The 21,481-nt window shown below is 49.7% G+C and overlaps 7 protein-coding genes and 1 non-coding gene across 8 annotated transcripts; 3 read left to right on the forward strand and 5 right to left on the reverse strand.

Annotated features, from left to right (window-relative positions):
* The first annotated feature begins 5 nt into the window (after positions 1-5).
* Positions 6-2,106, forward strand: EDB82DRAFT_486912 (major facilitator superfamily domain-containing protein). Its single transcript, XM_025730495.2, has 2 exons — positions 6-712; positions 774-2,106. The coding sequence occupies exons 1-2, from the start codon at positions 178-180 to the stop codon at positions 1,691-1,693; spliced, it is 1,455 nt and encodes a 484-aa protein (XP_025589614.1). The 5' UTR covers positions 6-177; the 3' UTR covers positions 1,694-2,106.
* A 279-nt stretch (positions 2,107-2,385) lies between these two features.
* Positions 2,386-4,211, forward strand: EDB82DRAFT_486915 (succinyl-CoA synthetase-like protein). The gene is made up of 5 exons (XM_025730494.2): positions 2,386-2,755; positions 2,817-2,845; positions 2,941-3,067; positions 3,122-3,210; positions 3,270-4,211. The coding sequence occupies exons 1-5, from the start codon at positions 2,601-2,603 to the stop codon at positions 3,857-3,859; spliced, it is 990 nt and encodes a 329-aa protein (XP_025589613.1). The 5' UTR covers positions 2,386-2,600; the 3' UTR covers positions 3,860-4,211.
* On the reverse strand, positions 4,212-5,785 carry EDB82DRAFT_486920 (ubiquitin-conjugating enzyme/RWD-like protein). Its single transcript, XM_025730493.2, has 3 exons — positions 5,160-5,785; positions 4,758-5,032; positions 4,212-4,707 (listed from the first exon to the last, which is right to left on the reverse strand). The coding sequence occupies exons 1-3, from the start codon at positions 5,412-5,414 to the stop codon at positions 4,533-4,535; spliced, it is 705 nt and encodes a 234-aa protein (XP_025589612.1). The 5' UTR covers positions 5,415-5,785; the 3' UTR covers positions 4,212-4,532.
* Positions 5,786-6,371: 586 nt separating this feature from the next.
* EDB82DRAFT_49880 (ATPases Rpt2 of the 19S regulatory particle of the 26S proteasome) lies at positions 6,372-8,327 on the forward strand. Its single transcript, XM_025730492.2, has 4 exons — positions 6,372-6,655; positions 6,708-6,761; positions 6,811-7,617; positions 7,664-8,327. The coding sequence occupies exons 1-4, from the start codon at positions 6,653-6,655 to the stop codon at positions 8,168-8,170; spliced, it is 1,371 nt and encodes a 456-aa protein (XP_025589611.1). The 5' UTR covers positions 6,372-6,652; the 3' UTR covers positions 8,171-8,327.
* A 130-nt stretch (positions 8,328-8,457) lies between these two features.
* Positions 8,458-9,244, reverse strand: EDB82DRAFT_49884 (uncharacterized protein). Its single transcript, XM_025730491.2, has 2 exons — positions 8,913-9,244; positions 8,458-8,861 (listed from the first exon to the last, which is right to left on the reverse strand). Exons 1-2 carry the CDS (start codon positions 9,078-9,080, stop codon positions 8,574-8,576), a joined length of 456 nt encoding a protein of 151 aa, XP_025589610.1. The 5' UTR covers positions 9,081-9,244; the 3' UTR covers positions 8,458-8,573.
* A 697-nt stretch (positions 9,245-9,941) lies between these two features.
* On the reverse strand, positions 9,942-10,031 carry EDB82DRAFT_t59. Its single transcript has one exon. It is a non-coding gene; the product is annotated as a tRNA-Glu (tRNA).
* A 367-nt stretch (positions 10,032-10,398) lies between these two features.
* On the reverse strand, positions 10,399-16,559 carry EDB82DRAFT_422634 (putative DNA helicase INO80; the record flags this gene model as incomplete). Its single annotated transcript, XM_025730490.2, has 4 exons — positions 10,399-10,568; positions 10,619-15,113; positions 15,165-15,470; positions 15,813-16,559. The coding sequence occupies 4 exons, from the start codon at positions 16,557-16,559 to the stop codon at positions 10,399-10,401; spliced, it is 5,718 nt and encodes a 1,905-aa protein (XP_025589609.2).
* Positions 16,560-18,939: 2,380 nt separating this feature from the next.
* EDB82DRAFT_543432 (P-loop containing nucleoside triphosphate hydrolase protein) lies at positions 18,940-20,896 on the reverse strand (the record flags this gene model as incomplete). Its single annotated transcript, XM_065609375.1, has 3 exons — positions 18,940-19,066; positions 19,117-20,258; positions 20,309-20,896. 3 exons carry the CDS (start codon positions 20,894-20,896, stop codon positions 18,940-18,942), a joined length of 1,857 nt encoding a protein of 618 aa, XP_065465600.1.
* Between the last annotated feature and the right edge of the window lie 585 nt (positions 20,897-21,481).

Here is a 21,481-nt window from a genome sequence, read left to right on the forward strand (position 1 = left end):
GTCTATCGGCTGCATATCCCGGCATATAAATTCTTTCTCTATCCCCCCTCCTCGGAACTTTGGCTTTTCTCTCAATTCAACGAACTACCTTCTTAACAATCTCTCTCCATGTAAATTCACTGTCAATTGAACAAGGCCAGAAACTCGTTTGTGATCAAGAGGTTTTTTAACCACCATATGACATACAACGAACACAATGCAGAGGACAGCTGCCTAAAAAACCAGCACCGAGCCTGCCTTGCGCAGGACGAGTCTATCAATTTTAGTCCTTCCACTTCCCCTCCGCCGCCGGCGATCCAGCACGGAGATCCCGAAAAGTCATCATCAGCCCCGGTAACGGCTCCGGGGTTTGAGTACGGAGCCACTGAATCCTCCTCCTCCACCAGCCCGACCGAGAACCATGAGCCTAATCTCGAGTTTCCCGAGGGCGGCCTTCAAGCATGGCTTGTAGTCTTTGGGTCCTTTTGCGGCATGTTTTCCGTATACGGTCTCATTAACACCGCTGCTGTCTTTGAGTCGTACTTTTCCGAGAATCAGCTCCGAGACTACTCGTCATCCCAGATTGGATGGATCTTTAGTCTGTACCTGTTTTTTGTTTTCATCGTGGGCATTCAGGTTGGGCCTGTCTTTGACAAATATGGCCCCAGAGTTATTGTTCTTGCTGGTGGTTTACTCATTGCTACCAGTTTGTTCATCCTCAGTGTTTGTCAAGGTGAGTAATTCTATCTTTCGTGGGCTCGTCCAAAGTAATCTCTAACTATAAACCTATGCAGAGTTCTACCAGATCCTTCTGTCGTACTCGGTCGTGGGCGGTTTAGGAGGCGCCCTGCTCAATTCTCCCTCCTATGCATCCATCGCCCACTGGTTCGACGTCCGCCGTGGTCTTGCAACAGGCTGTGCAATGACTGCAGGATCAATTGGCGGTATCATATTCCCCGTCGTGCTGCAAAAGCTCCTTCCCACAATTGGCTTTGCATGGACGACTCGTATCTTGGGCTTCATCATCTTGGGTCTTACCGTCCCGGCCACACTCTTCATGCGATCACGTCTTCCGCGACAAAACAAAGTAACTTCTGTCTGGCCGGACTTGAGCATCTTTAAAGACCTCAAGTTTACCTTTGCTGCGTTTGGGATCTTCTTTATGGAATGGGGTCTCTTCGTACCATTGACGTACATCGTATCTTACGCTGGTAGATACTCTGGCGATGCCAATAGCTCTTATACGCTCATTTCGATTCTCAACGCTGGTTCATTGCTCGGTCGTTTTCTCCCCGGCCTTCTGGCCGACAAGATCGGCCGCTTCAATGTCATGCTTCTTACCCTTGGGCTGTGCATTCTCTCGGCTTTCGCTCTGTGGCTGCCAGCTGGTAATTCCCAAGCCATGATCATCGCCTTCGCGGTTATATTTGGCTTTGGCTCTGGCTCCAACCTGGGTTTGACACCTGTCTGCGTTGGTCAACTCTGCGATCCGCGCGACTACGGACGCTTCATCTCGACCGCTTTTATGGTAGCGAGTTTCGGGACCCTCAGCAGTCTGCCCATCGCCGGTGCTCTTCTCGAAGCTGGAGGCAACGGTGATGCAGGCTGGACGGCTCTCATCGTTTTTGATGGGTTGTCGTATGTACTGGCGCTTGCCTGTTTCCTCGCTGCGAGGGTTATGGCTGTCGGTTGGAATGTGAAGAGCGTCTACTAAGACTGTTCTTTATTGAAGATGTGCGCGATTGAACTGAAATGTTATGCGACGCGCACATCTTCAATTGAGCCAAAGGGCTGACATGGTTACGATTGGTCCGGTGATCAATTATACCAACGGTCATGCATACCAGGATCAGAGTATTAACTGACTTGGTCGGGATGCTTCCTCGGAAGTGTATCTTGATATCGTTACTTTCTTGACATTCTTTCAAACATTTGGTTGAGATATTTTGGTTGCAATTAGCAGCACAGAGGGAGAAAAGGTTGAAGCAAAGATTGGATAAGAGGGTAGATAGTATACATTCGTTCTTTAGATAATGGTCAAAGAATACTACCTGACATTCACTCATTTACTCCCACGGGATCAATCAGGTTGTCAATGTCCGCGATTTTAATCGAAACAATCATTAGGACTTACAAGTCCGTAACAAAAAGAGGGTCCAGGGCCCTTGCAGCACCCAATGACGCACCTTCCCGTTAGTTTTCGCTCTCACCGAGAACCCGCGATTAACCGTGTACCAAAACGCTCACCTCTACACGGGCACTTCTTAGTGGTTCTCGTCACCTGTAATCCCGGATTATTCATGTTCCGCTCGGCACAGTTCCTCCGAGACCACCCGTAGCGCAGACGTTCAGCACCAAAAACTGACACACTGTAAAGGTAACAAAAATGTGTGAGTCGACCCGTTCTGGTTTAGGCCGTTAGATCCCGGCCACGGGATAATCTTGATACGAACAAGAACAAGCTCCTGTATCGACGTTTTTCCTTTCTAGCTCCTCCAGTCCTGTCCCCAGAAATTGAACCCCCCCATCGCTCTCTAATCTTTAAACGTTGCAAATCATAAGCAGCGTTACTTCTTCCCTCTCTTTTCCTCCTCTCTCCTTTTCCACAACCTCATACCATCATGCAGTCCGTCACTAGAGCCGCTCGCGCTTCTGCGCTGAAGAACGTTGGCCGCCGCGCCTACTCTTCATCGCAGTACGCCAAGACCATCAACAACCTGCGCATCAACAGCGATACCAAGGTCATCTACCAGGGATTCACTGGAAAGCAGGGAACGTGAGTAGTGCGAACAGTCAAATTTGTTCAAAAGAACATTTAAAACTAACAAATGACGTAGTTTCCACGCTGAGCAAGCTATCGAATACGGTACGGTCTTCCCGCTATATCTCGACACACACATACATCATGATATATATATACACATGTGACAGGGGTTCAAAGACTGATAATCCATTGAATAGGCACCAAGGTTGTCGGTGGAACAAACCCCAAGAAGGCTGGCCAGACTCACCTTGGCCTTCCTGTCTTCAAGAACGTCTCAGAAGCCGTCAAGGAGACTGGTGCTACCGCTACTGGTCTCTTCGTCCCGTACGTCTACTCAACCACATAACGAACAAAACCGCCCCTAACAATATCTTTCAGTCCTCCTCTGGCCGCTGCCGGTATCGAGGAGGCCCTCGAGGCCGAGATCCCCCTCGTTGTCTGTATCACTGAGGGTATCCCCCAGCATGGTAGGTTTTTTATTCATGTCCGACTCACGCCGAAGGTTTCTAACCCAGGGCCCACTTAGACATGGTTCGCATCACCGACATGCTCAAGACCCAGGACAAGACCCGTCTCGTCGGCCCCAACTGCCCCGGTATCATCGCCCCCGAACAGTGCAAGATTGGTATCATGCCTGGTTTCATCCACAAGCGCGGTCGCATTGGTATCGTCTCCCGTTCTGGTACCCTGACCTACGAGGCTGTCAACCAGACCACCCAGGCCGGCCTCGGTCAGTCTCTCGTCGTCGGTATTGGCGGTGACCCCTTCTCCGGTACCAACTTCATCGACTGCCTCAAGGTCTTCACCGAGGACCCCAACACCGACGGTATCATCATGATTGGTGAGATTGGAGGTTCCGCCGAGGAGGATGCCGCCGAGTTCCTCAAGCAGGCCAACACCGTCAACGGTGGCAAGCCCGTTGTCAGCTTCATCGCTGGTATCTCCGCTCCCCCTGGACGACGAATGGGTCACGCCGGTGCCATCGTCTCCGGTGGTAAGGGTGGTGCCGACACCAAGATCAAGGCTCTCGAGGACGCCGGTGTCATTGTCGAGCGCTCCCCCGCTGGTCTGGGCAAGGCTCTCTACAACGAGTTTGTCCGCCGCGATCTGCTATAATTTTATAACTAAACTACGTCTACGTCTTCTGACTGGTTTCGGCTTTTTAGAAGGTGAGATATGTGTCTGAGTTGGGGGAAGTAAATGAGTCAATAGAGCCCGGTTTATATACTTGACCGAGGGCTCGCTCATGGAGGGCTATTTGCATCATATTGCATGATTTCTTCGTACGTACCTGATAGAGCAAGGATGGTCTGGCTGGCGCGCAGGCTAGATTGTGGAAAGGGGCCATTTGGTGTTGATCTTCTACAGGCGAGTGCGTGCCATAACATAACCCTCAGCACGCGATGCGCTAAAATGTCACATTACACCATGAACTACCTATCTAATGTCGAAAAGTGTTTCAAGCTATCTTTGATCAGGAGCCCATGCATGAGATGAGCATGTGGTTTGTTGCACGTGAAAATGTCGTAATTGTTTCCTAGATATGCATGGTACAAGCCGCCAAGCATCAAACCACAATGTCACACCATATTTCGACTTTAAGCACTACCAAGTGCATTTGCCATTTCAACTTGGCAGAATTTCCATCATGCGGCCTTGTCTATGTTGAACGGATAAAAGAAATAAAAGAACGAAACAAATCCGGAACGCAGTCTTACTCCCCATACCATGCTGAAAGTTATTTATCAGAAACGATGTTCCTCCTCTTTAGACGTTACGTGATGATGAATTATTGCTCGCCGAGGAGTCTGGCGACAATGTCGCCCATGTATGCCTCCTCCAATACGTAGTCCCGTCCCCCGTTACGCTCAATGCCGATAGCAATGAAGGCCTCAACGACACTGTCGAGAGCAAAGCCCATGCTGACGAACCTCTCAACGAGGTCCTTATTGTATCCCATATACCTGTGTTCCAAGTTAGCCCTTGTTGCTTCTCATCCGCATCGTCCACATACCGGGCGGGATCAGCTTTGGGAGTCTCAGGAGCGCCTTCTTGTTTGTATTGACTGAGATCGACCTCTTTTCGTGGAGCTCCAGCGTATTGAACTGCCCAGTCGTGGGCCTTGACAGCGAACCGTTCAGGACTTTCGATCATCATCTTTGCAACCTCTGCGTCTTGGGGATCTTTTGGGTTTGGACATTCGAGAAGCATTCGAAGGGAGAGAAGAGCGGTTTTGATGGTCTGGACGGGAGACCAGTTGGAGCTGAGTGTGTCGAGACAGATAGCGCCCTAGAAACGGGTTGGTCAATGACTGCATATTTACCTGCTCTCTGATCGTGTTCTGTCTCTTTTCCATCCGGTCCTCGTTTTCAACCTAAGTGCCCGGATCTTCTTTATCTTTTTATCCTACACTTACCGTCTGACTGCTGACATTGGGGTGCCAAATCTTTGTGTCAAACGTCATCTTTGGTGCCTTGAATGGATATTGATCAGGGATCTGAATGTCGACCGTGTAGGTACCCCCAGAGTAAGGCGTGTCTGGAGGAGCAGGAAATGTCCCTTTGAGGCGTGTCATGACCCCGTCGGAAGCAAGAGTCGCATTTACACCCGAGTTGTCATGATCAAGTTCAATATCCTTAAGCTCTTTCAATATACGGCGATCTCTGGACATGATGTTGACTGTGGCGGGTTTCTTGTCTTGGAATATGTAGTAGCTATTTTTTGTTTAAAAAGAATGTCGGTTTATGTAACAAGGCAAAGATGCAACCTTTGGGGTAAGCTTTTGTAGATGGTCGTGTGCAAAAGACCAGGTAGGTTGGGTTGGGTCGGCGATGGAAGGAGGGGTCCTAGATTTTTGTCAGGCTGTGGCGTAGCGTTCAGCCGACGTCACTCCACTGGGAGACTGCTAAGAGTTAGCGCCTTGTGGGGGTGGTTGCAGCCCGTGGTTCAAAAATAGATGGATCCATGGAAGGAAATGAATGGATCACTGCCTTTCTACGATTGCCCAGGTCGGTCAGTAAAGGTCTTTGGGTCTTTTTATAGGTGGAGTTTTAAGTAAAAAGAGAGAAAAATTCCAAGTCAGATATATTCACAAGTCATGTTTTAAGCCGACAGAAGTAAACATCATGTCACAACAGTGTAACACCCCTGTTTGCTCCTGCAGCTGCTTATTCCGCCTTGTGTTTATGCTCACAGCTGAGAGAAAGACGTTTCATGTCTGTCTCACCCAAGAATTGACTTCTTTAACTGCTTTCTCTGAATGGGAATCTTACAGTGGGTCAACGCTTCATACCTGTCCTGATATTTCTTACATCTACAACTACCAAGGTTTAATGAGCATCTCATGATGAATCGGTAACGTTGGGTTTCCCAACCACATCTCATCAGCCAATCTTCTACATTACAACATATTTTTTTTAACCTCTAACATTTTTAAATCGTAGGATTGAACATTATACTACAGCAACGTATCCTCCGAAATCGGCGAATATGGCATTTGTTAACTTATAAGTAATAGAAGGTTACCCAACTGGATAGAGGTGCAGCAGAAACACGTTAATCATTAAAACACTCACAAAATACAAACACCATCTAGAAACTTAATTTAGTTAGCTGCGATATTCCTCATGAATTGGGTCTTCTTTTTAAGACATTTATAGCATCGTATGCTGTCGTCAAGCTTCACGTGACCGTCAGAGCTCCAACACGTGACTAGGCTGGAGCTGCTGTCGTGTTTCCCTGGCGCCTGGCGCTCGCTTTCATCATCACTAAGCTCTGGAGCCTCGTCCTCGACCTCTCCTCCACATCAAATCACATCCACCATCACTACTCTCTTTCACGCAGAGAGAATCCCGACACATAATTTATTGATAAAGAATAGACTGAGCTTCAGGCTCTTAGTTCTCCAGGATGGTGGGTTTTTCGCTGCTGTTTTGGCGTCGTTGCAGCTACTGACGTTATCTAGGGTCAAGGTCAATCTGGCATGGGAGAAGGGGGACGTGATGACAAGGACAAGAAGGTAAGCAATTCGAATCCGCCTCCATTCACCTTTTCTAACAGTCTTATAGAAGGATAAGCCCAAGTACGAGCCTCCGCCCAGGCCTACAACACGAGTTGGTCGCAAGAAGAGAAAGGCCGGTGGCACCAGCGCCGCACAAAAGCTTCCCGCCGTCTACCCTACTAGTCGATGCAAGCTCCGACTCTTGCGAATGCAGCGAATCCACGATCATCTCTTGCTTGAGGAGGAATACGTCGAGAACCAGGAGCGTCTGCGAAAGGCCAAGGCAGCCAAGGAGGGCCAAACCGCTGGCACCGATGCCGACGTTGACCGTTTAGCAGATGAGCGCGGTCGTGTTGACGATATGCGAGGAAGCCCCATGGGTGTCGGAACCCTGGAAGAGCTCATTGATGATGACCATGCCATCGTTAGTAGCACAACCGGTCCCGAGTACTACGTTAGCATCATGAGCTTCGTGGACAAGGATCTTTTGGAGCCCGGTGCCAGCGTGCTTCTGCACCATAAAAGCGTCAGCATTGTTGGTGTTTTGACGGACGACGCCGACCCCATCGTCAGTGTGATGAAGCTTGACAAGGCGCCAACCGAATCATACGCCGATATTGGTGGTTTGGAACAACAGATTCAGGAAGTCAGAGAGTCAGTGGAATTGCCGCTACTCCACCCTGAGCTATACGAGGAGATGGGTATCAAGCCTCCCAAGGGTGTTATCCTCTACGGTGCTCCTGGCACTGGAAAGACACTACTGGCCAAGGCTGTTGCCAACCAAACATCTGCTACTTTCCTGCGTATCGTGGGTAGTGAGCTTATTCAGAAGTATCTTGGTGACGGACCTCGACTTGTCCGACAACTTTTCCAGGTATGTAGGTTCCTTTGATAGGTCCGACCTTTACTAACATTGTCAGGTTGCTGGCGAAAACGCACCCTCTATTGTCTTTATCGACGAAATTGATGCCATTGGTACAAAGCGATACGACTCGACATCAGGCGGTGAACGAGAAGTCCAGCGAACTATGCTGGAGCTTCTCAACCAGCTAGACGGTTTCGATGACCGTGGTGACGTCAAGGTCATTATGGCCACCAACAAGATCGATACACTGGATCCCGCTTTGATTCGACCTGGACGTATCGACCGAAAGATTCTCTTTGAGAACCCCGATCAAAACACCAAGCGCAAGATCTTTACCCTGCACACCTCCAAGATGAACCTCAACGATGATGTCGATCTCGAAGAGTTCATATCCCAAAAGGACGATCTTTCCGGTGCCGATATCAAGGCCATCTGCTCTGAGGCTGGTCTCTTGGCCCTCCGAGAACGAAGAATGCGGGTGCAAATGGCGGATTTCCGCTCAGCTCGTGAGAGAGTGCTCCGTACAAAGCAGGAGGGCGAGCCAGAGGGTCTGTATTTATAATGTACCAGCGCGTTTGGGACAGAGATAGATGGGTCTCGGTCGTTTTTAATGAGGAATAGAGTTGAACAACAGCAAATTCATACACATGATTGTTATGGCAGGCATTGATTCTAGGTCGGCAAATAGCCCTAGGATTTGGTGCAGAGTGTAGTGATGCGTATTGCATTGTCATGTTACATACATGACTTTAATCATATTGTGAGCGAACCATTAGTTTGATAGCGTGATAATCCCATTGCCCTTTCAGCGAGCAAGCCCAGAACTCCTGTTCTTTCACAAATTGAATAAACCATTATTCCCCTCGGTACCCTCCATGTCCCATACACGGATCCTAAAACGCAGACATATCATGAGGATCCCAATCAGCCCCAATGCCAAGTTGCCAGACGGTGCAGGCGTAAAACTAGTTGCCATTCTCTTTCTTCACAACCTCCCCGTTCTGCACGCCGACAGGAGAGTGGTTGTACAACCATCGTGCAACAACAAAACTGCCAACCGCCCAACCCCAGACAAGCACTGCAATAGACGAAGTGACGAGCAGAGCGGGCACGAGGATCAACAGCGCGACACCGATCCAGAAGAGCGCAAATACGATGGCGGCGCCCAAGGCGAAAAGAATGGTTGATAGGGAGAAGGTGAGAAAGATGAGAAGAGGGAGGAATGAGAGGAGAAGCTGTGACACAATGAAAGACTGTTGTCGTTAGCTAACGTTGGCGCAGAGGAGCTGAAAAGGGTAACTTACAAAGAGAATAGGTCGCGAGGAAGCAAAAGCCATAGTATTGTCATATGCCTTTTGTCGTGAAGGAGGAGGGACAACTCGATCGACAGAGTTACGCGCATAGGTGATAAAGCCAGATGCTTTCTCCTCTGGGAAGTCTTTCCATGACTCCGTCGTTGCGCTTGGAGCCATTGTTGCTGTTTTGGTCCCGACGCAGTGAGTTATAGAGAAGTTAAGAAAGGGAAGAGAGATAAAAGAGTGTGTGATTTAATGTGATAGAGAGTTGGTTTTTGGTGTTTAGATACAATTGTCATGAGAAGGGAAAGAGATGAGGTCGACTGTAAGATTGACAGGGGATGACGTGGGGGATGTGCTGGTGCGTACGGGGAGGGAGCAACCCCGGAGGGTTTTATCCAATCAAGTAATACAGATGAACGGCTCCCTTTCTTCCCATCATTCCAGCTTTTAATACATATTAAATGTAAAATATCAAGTAAGTACCTACTCAATAAGAGGGTTAACATGCAATCATTGGATATCACAATACGGAAATCCTCTCAAGTCATACGCATTACCCATATCGTCATATTCATCGATGGGTACCTTTACAACACATCAAACCAATATCGTGCCCATAACATAACATACACAAACCGCTTTCTTCATTGTCTACTAATTTGACTATAACTTCGATTTATTGCCTACAAAGCAGGCCATGGGGGACATGTCTCTTATTTCAGACAAGTATTTCAGTTTGGGCCTCCAGTTCTCAGTCAGCCCTTGCTTGCGTATCTTGCTCTTCTCTTCATCTGCGAATCTTACGACAAAGACTCATGAGCAGTCACATTTCGCACTTTCGGTATATAATTTGCCGAGACAGACTACCTGTTCACTCGTCTCACTCATGTGCTTCATGAAACCTAGTATATAGCAGCTCGGGCCCCAATTATTCATTGCCTACGCACAATACAGTCTCCCACATCCACAACGATCAAGAAGCCTCTCTCATCAGCAAAAAGAGATCAAGACACATCACAAACAGCAAAAGAGAAACTCCGGTACAGGGAATCGAACCCTGGGCTCCGCGGTACTGATCTCTCAGGTTATGAGAGCGCGAAATGTTAGCCACTACACCATACCGGACTTTGGAAATCGCGATTGGTGATTGTTGACAGGGTGCTCGCAATTTGGTATCATGAACACGCCAGCCAGGCTTCTCAGATAGTTCCTATATTCCTCACTCAATTTCACGATATGGGCTGGTTCTAGGGACAAGATTTGTTACCCTCCGTCTATAGTAATGTACAGGTCCCATTCCGTAAGAATGCTTTGCCTTGTTATCTTTGATCGGCATTTTCACCATCGACTCCGCCTATTGATGGTCCATCGCCATGACTAAACAAAGAAAATCGCAACGTAGTAAATACATAATTAACTCCCTTGATCTTCCATGAGCCTTCGAGGCTCCGAGTTCCACGCATCTATTAGATACCGCTTACTTTCTATCACTTCATTCCATCATACCGTCGGCGATTGCCAGCCTTTGCTTTGCTGTCTTGGCTCGCTTTGTTCCCTTGCGGCCTTTCTTGCCTTTGCTGTCACTATCGGCAGGGGTGGCTGCTGTAGCTGGTGTGGCTGTACCAGAGACACCCTTTGAACCATCATCGAAATTACCCTCGCCTGCATACTGTTAGTTTGAAGAAAGATAAATAGGGGGTTGCACTGCTCACCTTCATGGTACATCTCATCCAAACTGGCCGAGTTTTCAGCCTTGCGTCGCTTGCCACCCTTCTTCTTTTGCTGCTTCTCCAATTCGCCTGACTCGAGAAGCTCCTTCTCACGGCGTTCAATCATCTCAGCCTGCTCATCATCGGCCAACCACATAGCGATATCGCGGTTGCGGTTCTCAGGAGCACGACGGCCAGAGAAGTCCACGCTTGCGCCACCACCTTGGATGACGACACGCTGGACTTCTTCCTTCTGCATGGCACGCTTTCGGATGCGCTCTTCAATCGTGCCACGGGTAATAAGACGATACACCGTGACTTGCTTAGTCTGGCCAAGACGATGGGCTCGATCCATGGCCTGTGAATCAATGGTCGGGTTCCAATCAGAGTCATAAAAGATGACAGTGTCAGCAGTTGTAAGGTTGATACCAAGGCCACCGGCACGAGTAGACAGAAGAAAGATGAAGATTTCGGGACGAGTTTGGAAATCGTGCACAGTATCACGTCGATCTTCAAGCTTGGTCGAACCATCCAGTCGGCAGTACTTGTAGTTGCGGTATGTCAAGTATTCCTCCATCATATCAATCATGCGAGTCATCTGGAAGTACAACAGGACACGGTGACCCTCACTCTTGAGCTTGAACAGAAGCTCATCCAGCTTAGCCAGCTTACCACTGTCGGTGACAAAGCGTTGCATAGAAGGAACACTGATGTTGGTGAATCCTTTCTTCTCATGATCAGGCTTGGGAAGCATCTGTCGGGTAGGCCACAGCTCCATGGGAAGTTTCTTCTCGACCAGAGCCTTCTCCTCGAAAACTGTGGGCCCATAGAGGATCTTGCGAATTGGCGCATTAAACAGAACTTCACTGCGTTCAAACTCGCTTGCCCAGCTACGGCAAGACACCTGGATAGGCGGTGCCGACGCCCGAGGTCTGCCCGCAGCTTCCAGACGGCCGAGACCAGATTCATCATAATCTCCTTGAGCAACGTTCATAAGCCGGCTCAGGATACCTTCATCAGTAATTTCCGCGAGAGGCTTTCGGTTCTGTCGAGCACAGATCTGGAACAGAGCATGAGCTGGAGTAAAGTTTGCATCCTCAGTATCACTATAAGCCACGTTCATGTATCCAAGTCTGTCGCGTTTCTGAAGCTCCTTGGCGGCTCGGACGATCAGGCTTTGGTGGGTGGCCTGGTAAGCTTCATTGGGAGATGTATCCGCGAATCTGAGCCATGAGAATGCCTTTGACCCCTCACTGCTGTCCCGGATATTGTCTGGGCTCCAGATATTCATCAGATGGTTCAGTGTTCGGTTCTTCCAGCCTGTAACCTGACTATCTGGGCCAGCCTTGTGAATTCGACCTCCGTCCCTCCAAACAAGACGAGGAAGCTCATACTCGATCAGATTTCGGCTTGAATAACCAACAGCAACATCGTTGCCCTCGCGAACGAAGGATGCAGTCTCGGCAAAGTAGGCACAAGCGAATGGGGAATTGACCTCAGCGCGTTCGAACAAATCAGGATGGTTACAGACCTTTCGGAACTGCATAACCAAGTTCATGAGTGTACCAGAATCTTGTTCATCTCCCATTGTGGCCTTCTCAACGAGATCCATGATGTTGATCTGGTTTCGTAGATTGCTGTAGTAGGCACGCTGTCGGTAGGTGAGGTCACAGAAGATGTCAAGCTCGATCTTGTCACCGAGTTCCTTCTGCACATGCTTCTTGACACGCCGAAGCATGAAAGGCTTGAGAATCATGTGAAGACGTTTCAGCTGATCTTCATTAAGCTTAGTGTTACTTTGTGCGTGCGACTCAATATCCTTGGAGAACCATTCACTGAACTCGTCGTGTGAATCGAACAGTGACGGCATGATGAAATGAAGCAGAGCCCAAAGTTCTTGCATGTTGTTCTGGATGGGTGTTCCGGTGAGAAGCAATCTGTTTCGACAGTGGAAGTTGAGCAGTGCCTTCCATCGCGAACTCTGTGAGCTCTTGATGGCCTGGGCTTCATCCAGGATCATGTACTGCCATCGCATCTTTTGGAAGTATGCCACATCCGAGACAACCAACTGGTACGAGGTAATACACACGTGGAAGGGCGCATCCTTTCGGTATGTAGTATGTTTGCGATCCCAGAACTTTCGGAGAACCTTTCGGTCGCTCGCACCTCCCCAGTAGGGGAGAATCTTGAACTCGGGAACAAACTTGGCGATCTCCTGCTGCCAGTTGTGAAGTGTCGAAGCAGGCGCAACAACGAGGAAGGGGCCCCAAATATCGTGCTTCTCTGCAAGGTAAGCCATGACGGAAATGGACTGGACAGTCTTTCCGAGACCCATTTCGTCTGCCAAAATACCGTTGATACCCTGCTCGTACAGATTGACGAGCCAGTTGAGGCCCTTCAGCTGGTATTCCTTGAGTTGAGCATTGATGAGTTTGGGCTGCTCGATTTCAACATCGCCAAGACCTGTAGGGTTTTGGAAGTTCATCTCGCCCTCATCATCCATGTCCAAGCCTTGGTTGTTGAAGTCGCGAGCCTTCTTCTGGGCCTCTGCAATGGCGTTCTGAGCGTTGGCCATGGCAGCAGCACGGAGAGCCTCATCACTACCTTCTTCGAAATCGAGGTTCTCAAAGTTAGTGACCTTGCCGATAACAGGGCCAGTAGGCTCGTCAATGTCAAGCATCTTCTGGTCGGCATGATGGGCATCCTTGGCGACGTCGGGGTTGTCTGTACTTCGTTCCACCTCGTCGGTCTTGATCTTCTTGCCGATAAAGTGGGAGTATAGCTCGGTCTGAGAGATAAGGAAATTAAGCTTTCTCTTTTGACGAGCGGCTTCACGGTCGGCTTCTTCTTTGCGAGCGTTTTCGATCTCCTGCTTTTCGGCAGCTTTGCGCAAGTCTCGCTCCTCTCGCTCGTTGCGCTTCCAAAAGCCCATCATATCACGCATGACACGTTTCGCGCGAGCTTGAAGATCCTTGGTGCCTTTGTTTGTTCGCAGTTGCCATCGCTTGGCCTCTTTCGATGCCAGAATGGCTGTTTTCTTGAGATTCGATGCCTTGGTGGCATAAGAGTCCACAGCAAGCTTAAAGGTCTTGTTAACGTCTTTACGAGCCATGTCTCGCCAAATTTGGTCATAAATTTGGTTGTAGCCCTTGGACATGAATCGCTTTTCGTTGTCGGGGATATCGTCGACCTTTTCCTTGTCCTTGTCTTTGTCCTTGCTTTTCTTGGTCTTCTTCTCAACAACCTCTTCTTCGGTCTTTTCGGCTTCGTCCTTGTCCTTCTCACTGTCGACAGCGACATCCTTCTTGGTTTTCTTGATCTTGATGCGAACGCGATTCTCTTCTTTGGTCGGTAACTCCTCTCCAGCATCCAAGGCGGCCTGTGCAGCTTCCGCAGAATCCTTCTCGGCTTGCTTCTGCTCTTTCGATTTCTTAAGACGAGGTCCACTGCGGCCTTTACCCTTACGCTTGCCAGATGGTGTACCTGCTTCTCCAGATTCAACATCTGAAGCTTGGAATGAAGACATAGTGCCACCTTCCAAGTTAATTTCGAGATTCCGAGCAGGCCCCTTGATGCCCTTCTGCAAGATGAGCTTCGTTTGCTGTGCCTTCTTGCTAGCACGCTCGGCATCTCGAAGATGCTTTTGACGCTCCGTCTCGTCTTCAGCAGCTTCAGCACGAGCAAGGGCTGCTTCCTTCTGCTCCATCGTGACTGCCATAGACTTCTCACGACGTCGCTTGCGCTGCATGTCCTTCTTGCGTTCCTTTTCGGCATAGACTTCTTGATCGCGCACCTCATGAAGCGCTTCATCGTAGAAAACATCATCGTATCGTCGCTTGCCAAGCTCGGCGTGAAGCACCAGCTTCTTACTAGCGGTAATCGCAAATGTGTCGCGTCGGGAAAGGCCATGCTCAACATCAAGTTCGCTCATCACGCGTCGTCGCTTCTGGGCTCGCTCCTTGTATTGCTGTTCGTCGAATTCATCAGCGTCCAAGTTCGCAGCCCTGTTTTCGATCTGTGTTTCGGCGTTCTGGATTTTCTTCTCCATCTCTGCTGACCAGGTCTTTGGCTTGGGCTGACCATTCGCCTGTCGCTTAGCTGGCAGACGAGGCGTTGGCGACTCTTTCTTGACTGACGGTCTGCGGCCGTTCTTTGGTGTTGCAGCGTCTCTGATATCAGAAGCGCGACCTTTGGTTGACTTTCGGGCTCCTCGCTTCTTGGCCGCCGGCTCCTTCTCCTTCTCCCTGCTGGGGATTGGTTCAGGCTCGGTCTCGACATCCTTTTCAACTTCGGTATCGTTATCCGGCTCGGGCTCTAATGAGCGTTTTGTCTGCTTTGGTTCCCGTGAGTCGCGTTTCGGTTCGCGATCACGTTTAGGCTCTCGCTCCTGCTTAATTTCTGGCTCTCTAGCAACTATGGGAGAAGGCTCTTTGGGTTTTGAGGCGGGCTCGGAGCTAGAGAGGATACTGTCAAAAGACATAGGGTTCGCCCTTGATGTCTTTGGTGGAATTAGTACAAAAATAGCCTTCATAAATTCCGGGGTACTTACCGTTGATGAAGGCGCAGGCTTGGGAGGTGATGGAGCCGCGAGATCCGTCTTGAAGGGCGGCATCGCAGAAGCGCCATTAGTAGTTGAGTTCATGTTGGCTGTAGCACCATGTCTCACGCTGGGAGAAGCCAACAAAGGTTGTTGCCCCGGAGGGCTGAGCGATCCAGCTGGAGGGTTCTGATGCGAGTGTGATAGAGGGCTACGCGGGCGGTTATACGATGGACCTCGAGGAGATGTATAGGAGCCGTTGTAGTACGAAGGAGTATGCTGGTCGGTAGTTTGCGAATAGCTGTATGGATCGCGGGACTGTTGAGGGGGAAAGAAAAGTTAGCTCCACGTCAGCAAGTGATTATGTCGATTTTGAATTCGGAGGAGTAAGGTTGCACGACGGAGTAAAGGAGTGTGATGATGAAGTTAAAAAGATGATGTGACGGTTACAGCTTGAAGGGAAATTAAGCTCGACAAGCGTGAAGAAATGAAACAGGCATTGATGGCCTAAGTGTGATGGTTGAAGATCGCGATGATCAAGAATTGAAGGTTGATAGGAAAAGGAAAATCAAAGGCCAGCAAGTGCAATCAATCTAATCAAATCGAGTCTGGGCGAAACGAGAGTCAAAGACAAAAAAGAAGTGGATTTGCCCCCCTTACCTTCGGAGTGCCAGCCGGGGGCGCGTTGGCGTTGGCGTTGTGCCAGGAGGCTCCAGGCGTCGCCGCGTCAGAAATTCGACGTTCCTTTGTTGTATCAGTTGTAGGATCATAAAAACCTCGCGATGCAGGTTTGGGCTCAGGAGGAGGTATATAAATATCCGTGTTCGTCCCGGGAGGGTAATATGCAACAGGAGGGTGCAGCGGCGATACCGGTGGAGGAGCAGCTCGGTGTGGATGAGCTGGTGCTCCGGGTTGATGATGATGCTGATGAAGTCCAGCAGCCGACGACCCAGGTGATGAGGACGAATTAATGCCTACAGGAGGTGGCAGAGAAGGAGCGACGGGGCCGCCGGGTGCGCTCGTGGACGATGGCATGTAGGGATTGGGCAACGCCGGGCGAGGCGGGGATTGAAGGGAATGGTTGACACTTGAAGTGCTGGTGTTGTGGTGACTATGGTTATGACCGTTGGGAGAAGAGAATGGAGGCGGGCGGTACTCAGATTTGGGTGAGCGCAGGGTAAATGTGGAGTGCTGATGCGCATTCGCGCCGCCTGCATTCGATGAGGCTGTCGCCGCTTCTCCAGCTACAGCTCCTGCAGGTAAATCGCCGTCGCGACGGTGGTGATGATGATGGTGGTGGTGACGATGGTGGTGATGAGGACGAGAGTCTCTGTCCTCTTCGCCTCCATCGTCCCCTCTACGCGGTGGCCGCTGCAGCACCGAGGAGTTATAGCCGTTCTGATCCATGGTGATTGATGGTCTAGCGCCTGGGTTGGCAGAACAGAACAAAGCTAAACACCCGAGAGAGCAGGGAATATGTTATAAGTCGGGCGGCCGTTGGCAATCAGTTTCGAGAACCCATGTGCTCGACAAGACAGCGTTGCGACGATTGGGGGGGGTGGGATTCGATGTGCGAGGGTTATTTCTCCGTGACAAGATGCGCAGTCGATCAGTCAGAGATTCGCGATGCGCACGCGAGGCTTTGTGTAATCTGAACTGGATGTGATGCGATGCGATGCGATTCGCAAGTCGCGACCGGGTGATGCAGCGAACTGCGACTGACGAGGGGAATGGGAACGATAACCGATATAGATGGATCGCGACAATGTTAGTTCCAAGTTGAGCCCAAATTCACGGCAACTCGAACGAGGAAGCCCTGGCTGGGGGGCAAAGTGTTTTGGTGTGGAGGTGTTGGACGTAGCGTGGCGCTCAACTGGGATACGGCGATGCAAGCGGCAGTCGATATGGGGAAGGGGATTGGAGACGGGGTGTTCGTGGCTACGGGATATTGTAAAAGTGGAAGAAACCAGCCAATGGACAGAGTAAAAAGAGAGGCAGTGGGGGAACGGATAGTAGGACAACAATGGGAATGCGAATGGTGAGAAAGTTGAAGGATGGCCCGGGGAACAACAAAGTGGAGTGGAGTTTGTTCCAGACGACGGGTTGAACCAGGCTGAGGTGGTGGTGATGGAGTAACTGACAGCCCAGCCCAGCTAACGGTAAGTACCTGCTTCTCAGGCACAATGCGAGTATGAGATTTTAAGTGATGATATAAACATGTCAGATATATTTTGTATGATGACCTTTCTATCCAACATGTTGACTTTAATCATGGACAAAAATCTTGCCTGATGAGCCATGACGACGGTGGTGGTGTGGAGAATTAACGCATCCAGCCCATCCAGATGTGAGCAAGGAGAGACAACCAAAAAAGAGACAAGAGGCATATGTAGACGCTGTGATAATCATTTACAAAGCTGCGCGCACGGGTATCTAGGGGCTTGGATGGACCAAATTATAACCACTGAGATGGGAATCACAGACACAACAAACTGCATTCGACAGTGAAGCAATCCAGGCCAGGTTTTTTCATTTGTGTATCACACCAACTGTTTCAAGGCACGATTCCCTAAAGAGGAATTGGCGATAGGCTCAGTGTTGAGGGAGTGTTTACCCATATCAAGTTGGCATTGATGCATGTTGATATCAATATGCATTCTAATGCACTGCGTTTAAAGCCTCATAGTAATCGAGGTGTAACTGTTGATGGAAATGTAAATCAAGGCACACACGTACACGATCCGATCTCGACTCGTCTCGCCTCGATTTGGTGCGTGTCAGTCTCGTCTCTTTTTCACGTCAACTTTTTTGGTTCAGACAGTCTGCCCCTGTCCTGTCTTGTCCCGTTGGTCCCGCGCCATGTGGGTCTGACTCAAAGCTAATCCCTCCAGCGTTAACCAGGTTTTGGCCATCTCCCCAGTCACCGGCAGCGGGGGATAGTTCCCGAAGATCGGTTAATATGGATGCCAACAGTTGACATGTTGGTGGTTATGTCTAGGGTAGAAGTCAGAGGAATACACATTATCTTGCGATATCCGATACAGATATGTTATTCGGATCACTGTATGTCATTATAAGTGCTTAGAATAATCGTTATCTACCTACATGTGCCGCTTATTGTATTCTATGTTCTGCAGGAACTATAAGACTGAAGCTTATTTCTTGGGCACTTTATTTCTCAGCTGGCCTCGCTCAAACATACCAATGGGTATGGAATGCTATCAAAATCGACATTACTGATGAAATACGTTCCCGACCAGCTTGCCACACTCATTGAATAATAGGCTGCATTGTAGAACGTGTTCAAACTAGTGCGCATGAATTTCATTGGAAGCTGTCGCTGTCAAACCAGGGCACTTCCAGCCTGGCTTCATAGCCTCACCCAGGTCAGACAGGTAGTCACATTTTGACAGCATTAATTGTTTTAATGGGAATCCCATTTATTCGTACTACTAAAGGCTTCAAGAGCCGGACCCAAAGGAAAAAAAGAAAATCTATCGTGAACATTTCCACATCTTCATGAACGCTTCCGGGCCTCTCTACTGAGGCCATGCCCATGCGTCCTGTAGCGTCGTCGTGGCCGTTTCATTTCCCATCGTAGGGCAGGTATCAAATATCCGTATCCTGATGGTCTAGCCACCCGCGCTCATAACCCATGAAAATACCCACATAATGCCAATGGCACTCATCAACTTTTTGTGGATCAAATATCCTCTATAGTTAATTTCCTTTCATGCATTCGTGCCAAAAAATCAAAACATCGTCGTAAAACACTTTTGTTGTTGCCTTAGACAGCACCAGCGTTGATCATCTTCTTTCGGAGGTAGTTCTTGTATTCCGAGATAGAGCCATCCCATGTGCGGATAGTCTGGTTCTCACAAACAAGAATCTGCTTGGCAATCTTGTCGAGCAGTCTGTGCATCGTTAGTCATCCATCATTATCATTGCGTTTAAGGGTGCTTACCGGAAGTCGTGGGACACGACAATAACACCTCCGCTAAAGGCGTTGATGGCATCTGCCAAACTGTCAATGGTGGGGATATCCAGACCGTTGGTAGGCTCGTCAAGAAGCAACATGTTGGGGCTCTCAATGGCGAGCAGAGCGAAGACGATACGACTCTTCTGACCCTCAGACAGAGTACCCATCAGGGCAGTCTGGGAATCACCACTGAGACCGTACTTGCCGAGCTGCTGGCGCCAGTACTGGTAGTCCTGAGACTTGGAACTGTACTTGTCACGGACGAAGTCGAGAGCCGACTTTGTCAAGTCAAGTTGCTCAGCACTGTGCTGGGAGTAGAGACCAAGCTTCAAGTGGGTGTGTCGGGTGACAACACCACCGGTGGGAGAAAGCTTGCCAGTCATGAGACGGAGCAGAGTGGATTTGCCAACACCGTTGGGTCCGACAAGGGCAGTTCGGGAGTCCATATCGAAACCGAGGTCAAGGTTGCGGTACAGGTCGTCCTCGGGGTTGCCAGAGTAGGAGAAAGTAACGTTGTCAAAAGACAGGACAGGAGGAGGAAGCTTGTCAACATCGGCGAAACGGAAAGAGAAGACGCGGTCCTGCTCGACAGGCTGGATGAAACCATCGGCCTCCATCTTGTCAAGAATCTTCTGTCGGGACTTGGCTTGTCGCACCAAGTTGGCGTAGGTACCAGCGCTAGCAATGAACTTTTTGATGTGGACAATTTCGTCCTGCTGCTTCTGGTAGGCCTTCATCTGGTTGGTCTCGTTCTCAGACCGTGTCTTGCTGTACGAGTCGTAGTTACCACCATAGTAGATGAGCTGCTTACCACGCATATCGATCATGCTGGAGCATACACCGTTCAGGAAATCCATAGAGTGGGAGACGAGAACCAGAGTTCGCTCCCACTTCTTGAGGTACTCCTCGAGCCACACACAAGCCTCCAAATCCAAATGGGCAGTGGGGTCATCGAGAAGCAGAACGGAGGGCTTGACGAAGAGGGCCTTGGCAAGGGCGACTCGCATACGCCAGCCACCGGACATGTCCTTGGTCTTTTTGTGGATGGTCTTCTTGTTGAACCCCAGACCTGTCAGGATCAGGGAAGCACGGGTAGCAAAGGTTGAGGGGTCAAGCTTGTCCATGTGCTGTAGGATGTTAGCTGAGTGCTTGTATCAAAATGCTGCGGGAAACTTGCCTCGTAGAGATCGAGGAGAACAGGGCTCTCAGGGCCCTCATCCTCGAGGAGCTTCTCAGCCTGATGGTCGAGACGCTCAAGCTCCAGCTCAGCCTCTCGGACGACCCACTCAAGGGCACCCAAGTCGCTGGGGGGAGCACCCTCGTTGAGAAGGTAGATATCGAGATGCTCGGGGATGGGGTACTCGCGAGCGGCGATGGCCTTGAGGAAAGTGGACTTTCCGCAACCGTTCTCACCGAGGAGACCGTATCGTCGACCGTACGAGAGCTCGAGGGTGGAATCGGTGATAAGGACACGACCGTGGAAAACCAGGGAGGTACTTGTGATCTTGACGTCCTTGCTGGTCTGGGTAGAAGCGAGGACACCGGTGGTGACACGGTCAGAGATACCGTGCTTATCCATCTGATCGGCAAGACGCTTCACCTCGTCGAGCTTATCGCCTGAAGTCGCGGGGGCATCGTCCTGGATGGGGTTGCCGTTGGCATCGAGCTCGGGCTCTTCGTTCTTCTTGGCACCCTTCTTGCCCTTGAGCTTGCCCTCGGCAGCCTTCTTAGCGAGACGCTTCTCCTTGGAAGAAGAGGGAGCCATGATGACGAGTTTGTGTGTGAAGAAAAAAAGACCGCGGGGTTGAAAGAACGGAGACTGACGGCGGGGTGAATGAACTGTCTGTCTAAGAAATCAAGTCCAAACCAAGGGGGTATATGTGATGATGGTTTGGAAAATGAATGTTCGATGAAGAAAGAAGAAAGAGAGGAGAGATGGAAAAAGTTAAGTTGACCGACAAGAAAAAAACCAGCCAAGCAAATAACAATGAGTGTGGCGGTTCCAGTTCCCGGTTGAATAATGCACGTACAGGCCGTCAAGGCTTCTGAGAGGCAAGGCGGGGTGAATTTTTATTTGGTGGGGCAGATTTACAGATTTTTTGACTGACGAAAGAGTCAGGCACCAACTAAGGCACCAAGCTATGATTATTCCCGACAAGCGGCAGTTATTTGAGAGGTTATTAGATTTTGTTCGAACTTTGAAGAACAAAATGTCAATATTTTCTGATTCTCTTGATGTGTCGATTTCTAGATTCTGTCCTCTTTGTGTAGTAAAATCCACTGTTATTAAAACCCCAATAAATCGGGGATCTTTTTCAAAAAACCTGACGTCATCAATCCCTTCAATCTG

Source organism: Fusarium venenatum (genome assembly GCF_020744135.1).
Source record: "Fusarium venenatum strain MPI-CAGE-CH-0201 chromosome Unknown EDB82scaffold_1, whole genome shotgun sequence".
NCBI classification, from domain to species: Eukaryota; Fungi; Ascomycota; class Sordariomycetes; order Hypocreales; family Nectriaceae; genus Fusarium; species Fusarium venenatum.

Coding starts and splice junctions, on each gene's coding strand:
- EDB82DRAFT_486912 (XM_025730495.2), top strand. CDS start 178: ATGACATACAACGAACACAATGCAGAGGACAGCTGCCTAAAAAACCAG. Junction 713..773: donor CATCCTCAGTGTTTGTCAAG/GTGAGTAATTCT, acceptor AAACCTATGCAG/AGTTCTACCAGATCCTTCTG.
- EDB82DRAFT_49880 (XM_025730492.2), top strand. Junction 6,762..6,810: donor GTGATGACAAGGACAAGAAG/GTAAGCAATTCG, acceptor ACAGTCTTATAG/AAGGATAAGCCCAAGTACGA. Junction 7,618..7,663: donor TTGTCCGACAACTTTTCCAG/GTATGTAGGTTC, acceptor TAACATTGTCAG/GTTGCTGGCGAAAACGCACC.
- EDB82DRAFT_49884 (XM_025730491.2), bottom strand. CDS start 9,080: ATGGCTCCAAGCGCAACGACGGAGTCATGGAAAGACTTCCCAGAGGAG. Junction 8,862..8,912: donor CCTCGCGACCTATTCTCTTT/GTAAGTTACCCT, acceptor TAACGACAACAG/TCTTTCATTGTGTCACAGCT.
- EDB82DRAFT_486915 (XM_025730494.2), top strand. CDS start 2,601: ATGCAGTCCGTCACTAGAGCCGCTCGCGCTTCTGCGCTGAAGAACGTT. Junction 2,756..2,816: donor TTCACTGGAAAGCAGGGAAC/GTGAGTAGTGCG, acceptor CAAATGACGTAG/TTTCCACGCTGAGCAAGCTA. Junction 2,846..2,940: donor TGAGCAAGCTATCGAATACG/GTACGGTCTTCC, acceptor TCCATTGAATAG/GCACCAAGGTTGTCGGTGGA.
- EDB82DRAFT_486920 (XM_025730493.2), bottom strand. CDS start 5,414: ATGTCCAGAGATCGCCGTATATTGAAAGAGCTTAAGGATATTGAACTT. Junction 5,033..5,159: donor CCAATGTCAGCAGTCAGACG/GTAAGTGTAGGA, acceptor ACCCGTTTCTAG/GGCGCTATCTGTCTCGACAC. Junction 4,708..4,757: donor CCCAAAGCTGATCCCGCCCG/GTATGTGGACGA, acceptor CTTGGAACACAG/GTATATGGGATACAATAAGG.